The sequence below is a fragment of the Oncorhynchus keta genome, chromosome 20 (genome assembly GCF_023373465.1).
Source record: "Oncorhynchus keta strain PuntledgeMale-10-30-2019 chromosome 20, Oket_V2, whole genome shotgun sequence".
Classification (NCBI taxonomy): Eukaryota; Metazoa; Chordata; class Actinopteri; order Salmoniformes; family Salmonidae; genus Oncorhynchus; species Oncorhynchus keta.
The window spans coordinates 35104301-35114724 of NC_068440.1; the positions used below are offsets into that span (position 1 = coordinate 35104301).

The window sequence follows — 10424 nt, forward strand, 5'->3', positions numbered from 1 at the left end:
GAGGCCACAGGTGTTGAGCCCCCCTCCCAGCCTTACCGAGTGGAGCTTCTGATAGAGGCCACAGGCGTTGAGCCCCCCCCTCCCCGCCTTACCGAGTGGAGCTTCTGATAGAGGCCACAGGCGTTGAGCCCGCCCCCTCCCTGCCTTACCGAGTGGAGCTTCTGATAGAGGCCACAGGCATTGAGCCCCCCTCCCCGCCTTGCTGAGTGGAGCTTCTGATAGAGGCCACAGGCGTTGAGCCCCCTCCCTGCCTTACCGAGTGGAGCTTCTGATAGAGGCCACAGGCGTTGAGCCCCCCTCACTGCCTTACCGAGTGGAGCTTCTGATAGAGGCCACAGGCGTTGAGCCCCCCTCCCTGCCTTACCGAGTGGAGCTTCTGATAGAGGCCACAGGCGTTGAGCCCCCCTCCCTGCCTTACCGAGTGGAGCTTCTGATAGAGGCCACAGGCGTTGAGCCCCCCTCCCTGCCTTACCGAGTGGAGCTTCTGATAGAGGCCACAGGCGTTGAGCCCCCCTCCCCGCCTTACCAGTGGAGCTTCTGATAGAGGCCACAGGCATTGAGACCCCCCTCCCCGCCTTACCGAGTGGAGCTTCTGATAGAGGCCACAGGCGTTGAGCCTCCCCCCTCCCCGCCTTACCGAGTGGAGCTTCTGATAGAGGCCACAGGCATTGAGACCCCCTCCCCGCCTTACCGAGTGAGGCTTCTGATAGAGGCCACAGGCGTTACGCTCCCCCTACCGAGTGAAGCTTCTGATAGAGGCCACAGGCATTGAGACCCCCCTCCCCGCCTTACCGAGTGGAGCTTCTGATAGAGGCCACAGGCGTTGAGCCCCCACCCCCTCCCTGCCTTACCGAGTGGAGCTTCTGATAGAGGCCACAGGCGTTGCACACATATCCCCCGTTGGCATTCTTCCTCCACAGAGAGGTCTTAGTGGTGAGACAGTTGGCACAGAACACCCCCGAGCCTCGACGTCTCTGAAAACCAAATCAAAAGAGAGAGAGTGAGTAAGTGAGAAACGGGTAAACGGAAAGAGTGAAGAAAAAGGAGGAGAAAGAAGTCACACACACACACACACACACACACACACACACACACACACACACACACACACACACACACACACACACACACACACACACACACACACACACACACACACACACACACACACACACACACACAGTACAATTAGAAGGTCAGTTTGGGCAGTGATTAATAGAACCCAGCTGATTCTCTCACTAATTAACTTTAGACTGATTAATGAGTCCAACCACTGGTTGTGTTTCACTAGACAGAGATCAGCCTTCATCGCCTGCATCACCATGACAAGCTGAGGACCAGACCTTTTTTAGCAGCCTCATGTTGATTCTACACTCTTCATGTGTGCCATTGATTGCGTAGGAAGCCATTCTGAGGCTATTTTCTAAAATATTCACATTTGGAAACGGTTTCTAATATTTCCTCTTCGATAGATTGAAAATACTTTCTTTTTTACTCTCTCCTTAACATACATATAAAAAATTTAAAAAAGCCTAATAAATAACAAATGCGCTGGTCCATAATGCAAGTACAGAAAAACCAATAATGTCTAAATGAATCATTGAGAGTGCATGACCTTATCAAGTGCAGAACATGGGAATTGAACAAGCGGTCCTGCCTTGCATGTGATCCGCAGCTACACTGGCATGATCTAGATTAGGGGGCCTGTAAAAGCCATTTGGCCTCATAGAATCAGTGACATTTATTTAACTTGAGGGAGCCATGTTCTACCTGCCAGAATAATACAATGCTCCTAATTCTCTTCCGATTCATTTAGAACGGAAAGCTTTTCTGTGGACATAATTTTGTCTGGAAGGCCAGAGAGCTTTCTTGGCAGAGAAAGGGTACTTCATTCATCGGGTGTTTCACAATGAATCAGTCAAACGTTCTGGTGAGTAGCCAGTTCCCTATAGGGTCATTTTTCCATCCAGATGAGAGCGCTATTGGAGGGCCCTCTATGATCTTGCGTTTGCTGATGCCTCTGCTCACTCTAACATTTGACATCAGACATTAATCATAGATACAAGGAAAATAAATACAAGGGAAAGGGAATGAGGGGACGGGAGCACGGTCAAAATTACGGCAATAATTTAATGACATGGATAAATGTTTTTAGTGAGCTACCAGCAGGTGTAAAGTCGCTCTGTCAACTCACGCGCCGCACTGCTGCTTATGTCCCAATTGACAGGAAGGATGGGTAAAACAACGCTGTCATGCTGTCAGAATAAAACTGAAATCCCAAATGGAACATTTTTTGTCCCCCAGATGCAACATTCAATATTCTTAAGTGTGAAAAGACAACTAACATTTCAATCACAATTATTGTAAGTGTCATATCTTAATCTAACATTTTTATTTATCTAACAATTACAAATCATTACTTGTTAAAATGAAATACATGGTCCATTACTCTAAAATTTGAACGATTATCTTAGTGGATTGCTTACATTTTTTATAAAAATGACTTAAAAAGAATGTGTTAATCTAGAGGGGTTGGGTTAAATGTGGAAGACACACCTCTCTGATTCAGAGGGGTTGGGTTAAATGTGGAAGACACACCTCTCTGATTCAGAGGGGTTGGGTTAAATGTGGAAGACACACCTCTCTGATTCAGAGGGGTTGGGTTAAATGAGGAAGACACACCTCTCTGATTCAGAGGGGTTGGGTTAAATGTGGAAGACACACCTCTCTGATTCAGAGGGGTTGGGTTAAATGTGGAAGACACACCTCTCTGATTCAGAGGGGTTGGGTTAAATGTGGAAGACACATCTCTCTGATTCAGAGGGGTTGGGTTAAATGAGGAAGACACACCTCTCTGATTCAGAGGGGTTGGGTTAAATGTGGAAGACACACCTCTCTGATTCAGAGGGGTTGGGTTAAATGTGGAAGACACACCTCTCTGATTCAGAGGGGTTGGGTTAAATGAGGAAGACACACCTCTCTGATTAAGAGGGGCTGGGTTAAATGAGGAAGACACACCTCTCTGATTCAGAGGGGTTGGGTTAAATGTGGAAGACACACCTCTCTGATTCAGAGGGGTTGGGTTAAATGAGGAAGACACACCTCTCTGATTCAGAGGGGTTGGGTTAAATGTGGAAGACACACCTCTCTGATTCAGAGGGGTTGGGTTAAATGTGGAAGACACACCTCTCTGATTCAGAGGGGTTGGGTTAAATGAGGAAGACACACCTCTCTGATTAAGAGGGGTTGGGTTAAATGAGGAAGACACACCTCTCTGATTAAGAGGGGTTGGGTTAAATGAGGAAGACACACCTCTCTGATTCAGAGGGGTTGGGTTAAATGAGGAAGACACACCTCTCTGATTCAGAGGGGTTGGGTTAAATGAGGAAGACACACCTCTCTGATTCAGAGGGGTTGGGTTAAATGAGGAAGACACACCTCTCTGATTCAGAGGGGTTGGGTTAAATGTGGAAGACACATTTCAGTTGAATTCATTCAGTTGTACAACTGACTAGGTATCCCCCTTTGCTTTCTCCTTTATCTATGGTAAGGATCACTGCTTAGACTAGTACCACAGAAGAAACCTGGAAGCCCCCCTGAACATGCATGTTCTCAATCCCAAGGAGCTTTTATGTGGTTGCCACATGGTGGGAATGACAGGATGATTGATTGATTTATTATTTTCCTATTCTGTTCTAGTGTTACAAGCCAAACACGGTTTCCATCATCGTCTCTGTGTTTTCTCTCCCCACCATCATCAACCCCCCTGGCCAAATGACTCACACGTGTTGCCTATAGACACAGACACTTCCAACAGCTGGGGAGTGTAAATGTTTACAGGTTACACACAGCTCGAACTGATAGCAGTCCTATTTCTCTTCCTGGAACATGCATCTCTTATCCCTCATCTCTGGACAAGTTAGGCTTGGACCAACAAACAGCAGTTAAGACTTGTAGTGCATTGTAAACATACTTCTGGCCACCATATAAACACTAAGCAGAGCCAATGCCAAAAAGTAAATGTGTGCTCTGTAGATACGTAGTAAATCACTCAGAGGCATGGTTATATACAATAATGTCTTCCAAGTGAAATAGTATCGCTTCATTCAGTGATTGCGGCAGGCAACGGCGGAGCTCGGTCCGAGGTGAACTGATATTACAACGAGAGGAGCGTGGCTCAACCTGCAATTAATAACCAGCAACGACGACCTGCTGAGCTGTAATCAATAGATCAGGCAACGAGATCTACTCAGTCAAATAGAGAGACGTTATACATGAAAGATAGCAAGAGAACCTACAAGAGGCCTCTAACACCACTACATATTTACATGAAAACAGGCATGTAGGTATTTCAGAAGAGTACGAAGAACACTAAATACACAAGGAGTAATATGCATCTGATAGTTAGTGTATGTTGAACAAAAACTCTGGTTGATTTGAGCTTCCAGGGACCTCATTTATCAAAAGTGAGTGCACACAAAAAAATGACTCTAAACCTTGCGTGCTTCAGTTTTTCCTCCAAGGTTGGTATTTATAAATGTTTAACTTGAAGGAAAAGTGTGCTTATCTCCATGCAGATCTCAAACCATGCGTGAGCACAACTTCTAGAAGGTTGACCAAGCACATAGGTTTATTGTTCTTTTGGGGGAAATGGAAGATGTTTGATGCACGGGAGTTATAATAATGTCAGGCTGAGAAAAACAGTAAATCAAAGGCCTAATGATAAAACAGATGCATTTGTCATTGGTAAGGAGATCGCATAGCAACATGTCATCTAATATGTTTACTTGTTTACTTTTATTATATAGGCCGAAATCATAATCATATAGCAGGACATTGTCTCTCATTTTCTGACATAACTGCTTTAAATTGCTACACAACAAATAGTAGACTACCATTTACAAATCGCTCATTCAATAGCAGACTACCATTTACCAATCACTTATTCAATAGTAGACTACCATTTACCAATCGCTCATTCAATAGCAGACTACCATTTACCAATCACTTATTCAATAGTAGACTACCATTTACCAATCACTTATTCAATAGTAGACTACCATTTACCAATCACTTATTCAATAGTAGACTACCATTTACCAATCACTTATTCAATAGTAGACTACCATTTACCAATCGCTCATTCAATAGTAGACTACCATTTACAATCACTTATTCAATAGTAGACTCATTCAATAGTAGACTACCATTTACCAATCACTTATTCAATAGTAGACTACCATTTACCAATCACTTATTCAATAGTAGACTACCATTTACCAATCACTTATTCAATAGTAGACTACCATTTACCAATCACTTATTCAATAGTAGACTACCATTTACCAATCACTTATTCAATAGTAGACTATTCAATAGCAGACTACCAATCGCTCATTCAATAGCAGACTACCATTTACCAATCACTTATTCAATAGTAGACTACCATTTACCAATCGCTCATTCAATAGCAGACTACCATTTACCAATCACTTATTCAATAGTAGACTACCATTTACCAATCACTTATTCAATAGTAGACTACCATTTACCAATCACTTATTCAATAGTAGACTACCATTTACCAATCGCTTATTCAATAGTAGACTACCATTTACAAATCGCTCATTCAATAGCAGACTACCATTTACCAATCACTTATTCAATAGTAGACTACCATTTACCAATCACTTATTCAATAGTAGACTACCATTTACCAATCACTTATTCAATAGTAGACTACCATTTACCAATCACTTATTCAATAGTAGACATTTACCAATCCTTATTCAATTACTACCATTTACCAATCGCTCATTCAATAGCAGACTACCATTTACCAATCACTTATTCAATAGTAGACTACCATTTACCAATCACTTATTCAATAGTAGACTACCATTTACCAATCACTTATTCAATAGTAGACTACCATTTACCAATCGCTCATTCAATAGCAGACTACCATTTACCAATCGCTCATTCAATAGCAGACTACCATTTACCAATCGCTCATTCAATAGCAGACTACCATTTACCAATCGCTCATTCAATAGCAGACTACCATTTACCAATCGCTCATTCAATAGCAGACTACCATTTACCAATCACTTATTCAATAGTAGACTACCATTTACCAATCACTTATTCAATAGCAGACTACCATTTACCAATCGCTCATTCAATAGCAGACTACCATTTACCAATCGCTCATTCAATAGCAGACTACCATTTACCAATCACTTATTCAATAGTAGACTACCATTTACCAATCACTTATTCAATAGTAGACTACCATTTACCAATCACTTATTCAATAGTAGACTACCATTTACAAATCGCTCATTCAATAGCAGACTACCATTTACCAATCACTTATTCAATAGTAGACTACCATTTACCAATCACTTATTCAATAGTAGACTACCATTTACCAATCACTTATTCAATAGCAGACTACAATATACCAATCGCTCATTCAATAGTAGACTACCATTTACCAATCGCTCATTCAATAGTAGACTACCATTTATCAATCGCTCATTCAATAGCAAAGCATGCTCGACAGTAAATAGACCTGTAGCCTTGACCGTATGTGACAGTATGGTTAGGCTACAGTCTTGCTGTGCCATAGGATCAGGAGCGTGACATCATTGCCTATTTAATCTTAGAGCCTATAGATAGGAGCGTGACATCATAGCCTATTTAATCTTAGAGCCTATAGATAGGAGCGTGACATCATAGCCTATTTAATCTCAGAGCCTATACCAAGGCAGGATAGGAGCGTGACATCATTGCCTATTTAATCTTAGAGCCTATAGATAGGAGCGTGACATCATAGCCTATTTAATTTCAGAAGCTATACCAAGGCAGGATAGGAGCGTGACATCATAGCCTATTTAATCTCAGAGCCTATAGATAGGAGCGTGACATCATAGCCATTTCATCTTAGAGCCTATAGGCAGGATAGGAGCGTGACATCATAGCCTATTTAATCTTAGAGCCTATAGATAGGAGCGTGACATCATAGCCTATTTAATCTCAGAGCCTATACCAAGGCAGGATAGGAGCGTGACATCATTGCCTATTTAATCTCAGAGCCTATAGATAGGAGCGTGACATCATTGCCTATTTAATTTCAGAACCTATACCAAGGCAGGATAGGAGCGTGACATCATAGCCTATTTAATCTCAGAGCCTATACCAAGGCAGGATAGGAGCGTGACATCATAGCCTATTTAATCTCAGAGCCTATACCAAGGCAGGATAGGAGCGTGACATCATAGCCTATTTAATCTCAGAGCCTATACCAAGGCAGGATAGGAGCGTGACATCACTGCCTATTTAATCTCAGAGCCTATACCAAGGCAGGATAGGAGCGTGACATCACTGCCTATTTAATCTCAGAGCCTATACCAAGGCAGGATAAGAGCGTGACATCACTGCCTATTTAATCTCAGAGCCTATACCAAGGCAGGATAAGAGCGTGACATCACTGCCTATTTAAACTCAGAGCCTATACCAAGGCAGGATAGGAGCGTGACATCATTGCCTATTTAATCTCAGAGCCTATACCAAGGCAGGATATGAGCGTGACATCATAGCCTATTTAATCTCAGAGCCTATAGATAGGAGCGTGACATCATAGCCTATTTAATCTCAGAGCCTATAGATAGGAGCGTGACATCATAGTCTATTTAATCTCAGAGCCTATAGATAGGAGCGTGACATCATAGTCTATTTAATCTCAGAGCCTATAGATAGGAGCGTGACATCATAGTCTATTTAATCTCAGAGCCTATAGATAGGAGCGTGACATCATAGTCTATTTAATCTCAGAGCCTATAGATAGGAGCGTGACATCATAGTCTATTTAATCTTAGAGCCTATAGATAGGAGCGTGACATCATAGTCTATTTAATCTCAGAGCCTATAGATAGGAGCGTGACATCATAGTCTATTTAATCTCAGAGCCTATAGATAGGAGCGTGACATCATAGTCTATTTAATCTTAGAGCCTATAGATAGGAGCGTGACATCATAGTCTATTTAATCTTAGAGCCTATAGATAGGAGCGTGACATCATAGTCTATTTAATCTTAGAGCCTATAGATAGGAGCGTGACATCATAGTCTATTTAATCTCAGAGCCTATAGATAGGAGCGTGACATCATAGTCTATTTAATCTTAGAGCCTATAGATAGGAGCGTGACATCATAGTCTATTTAATCTCAGAGCCTATAGATAGGAGCGTGACATCATAGTCTATTTAATCTCAGAGCCTATAGATAGGAGCGTGACATCATAGTCTATTTAATCTTAGAGCCTATAGATAGGAGCGTGACATCATAGTCTATTTAATCTTAGAGCCTATACCAAGGCAGGAGATCATCATGTGTTGATTATCAAAATATATTTTTTTAAATTGTCTTTTGCATAGAAGCCTGGGCTGAAACATTTACTTTTAAATTGGTTGAAAGGACAAGCAATCTTGCACAATGCGCGGCCAGTGTTTGGCACTATATGCAGCATGCATTTTTTGGGGGGGAAAGTCACTGCGGTATCCTGCACACACCTCTAAAGAAATGTGCAACATTTTTCCATTGTGCTTTCTTTTAGGAACTAAAATAACTGAGATCGCCAAATTCTAAAGCAAATGAGAGAGCTTTTGTTACTATATAAGGTGAATGGAGGGAGTTTTGCAGGCAGGGTTGTAGAGCTAATAATAATAAGAATATTAATCACAAAAGAATAATCATAAAATAATTATAATTATAAAACAAAAACTATTATTAATAATATGAATGACATGACTAAATAATAATAATATAATAATAAAATGCTACTGATAATACTAATAAAACAATAATGATATAAATATTATTAATAATAATAAATATAAATAATAATAACAATAAAATGCATGATTTATCAATGAAAATATGCAGTTTGATAAATCCCAATAATAAATCCTAGAATATTTGGTGGTGGAGGTGGAGGTGGTGGTGAAGGAGAAGGTGGTGGAGATGGTGGTGGTCGTGGAGGTGGTAGAGGAGGAGGTGGTGGAGATGGTGGTGGTGGAGGAGGTGAAGGTGTTGGTGGTCATGGAGGTGGTAGAGGAGGAGGTGATGGTGAAGGAGAAGGTGGTGGTGGTGGAGATGGTGGTGGTTGTGGAGGTGGTAGAGGAGGAGGTGGTGGAGATGGTGGTGGTGGAGGAGGTGAAGGTGGTGGTGGTCGTGGAGGTGGTAGAGGAGGAGGTGGTGGTGGAGATGGTAGAGGAGGAGGTGGTGGTGAAGGAGAAGGTGGTGGAGATGGTGGTGGTCGTGGAGGTGGTAGAGGAGGAGGTGGTGGTGGTGGTGGTGGTGGTGGAGGAGGTGAAGGTGGTGGTGGTCGTGGAGGTGGTAGAGGAGGAGGTGGTGGTGAAGGAGAAGGTGGTGGTGGTGGAGATGGTGGTGGTTGTGGAGGTGGTAGAGGAGGAGGTGGTGGTGAAGGAGAAGGTGGTGGAGATGGTGGTGGTCGTGGAGGTGGTAGAGGAGGAGGTGGTGGAGATGGTGGTGGTGGAGGAGGTGAAGGTTGTGGTGGTCGTGGAGGTGGTAGAGGAGGAGGTGGTGGTGAAGGAGAAGGTGGTGGTGGTGGAGATGGTGGTGGTTGTGGAGGTGGTAGAGGAGAAGGTGGTGGTGGTGGAGGTGGTGGTGGTGGAGGAGGTGGAGGTGAAGGTGGTCGTGGAGGTGGTAGAGGAGGAGGTGGTGGTGAAGGAGAAGGTGGTGGTGGTGGTGGTGGAGATGGTGGTGGTTGTGGAGGTGGTAGAGGAGGAGGTGGTGGTGAAGGAGAAGGTGGTGGTGGAGATGGTGGTGGTTGTGGAGGTGGTAGCGGAGCAGGTGGTGGTGAAGGAGAAGGTGGTGGTGGTGGAGATGGTGGTGGTTGTGGAGGTGGTAGAGGAAGAGGTGGTGGTGAAGGTGGTGGAGATGGTGGTGGAGATGGTGGTGGTCGTGGAGGTGGTAGAGGAGGAGGTGGTGGTGGTGGTGGTGGTGTAGGAGAAGGTGGTGGTGGTGGAGATGGTGGTGGTCGTGGAGGTGGTAGAGGAGGAGGTGGTGGAGATGGAGGTGGTGGAGGAGGAGGAAGTGGTGGAGATGGTGGTGGTGGTCGTCGTGGAGGTGGTAGAAGAGGAGGTGGTGGAGATGGTGGTGGTGGAGGAGGTGATGGAGGTGGAAGTGTAGGTGGTAGAGGAGGAGGTGGTGGAGATGGTGGTGGTGGAGGAGGTGTCAGTGGTGGAGTTTGTGGTGGATTTGGTGGAGGTGGTTGAGCTGGTCGTGGAGGTGGTGGAGGTGCTGCTGCTGTGTGACTTTGCCATGGAAATATAATCTACAGGTCAGACCCTCCCCATTCAAGTTAATAATGCCATAATGTGTAGACTGTCAGCCATT

The 10424-nt window shown here is 43.7% G+C and overlaps 1 protein-coding gene across 5 annotated transcripts in view; it reads right to left on the bottom strand.

Moving 5' to 3' along the window:
- The window catches only part of LOC118378543 (zinc finger transcription factor Trps1-like), a 234109-nt gene that overhangs the window by 28629 nt on the left and 195056 nt on the right, over nucleotides 1-10424 (bottom strand). For all 5 annotated transcript variants that reach the window (XM_052472736.1, XM_052472734.1, XM_052472735.1 and 2 more), the window contains one exon: nucleotides 852-974. In XM_052472736.1, coding sequence (XP_052328696.1) covers nucleotides 852-974 — 123 coding nt within the window. The remainder of the gene's footprint in view (nucleotides 1-851; nucleotides 975-10424) is intronic.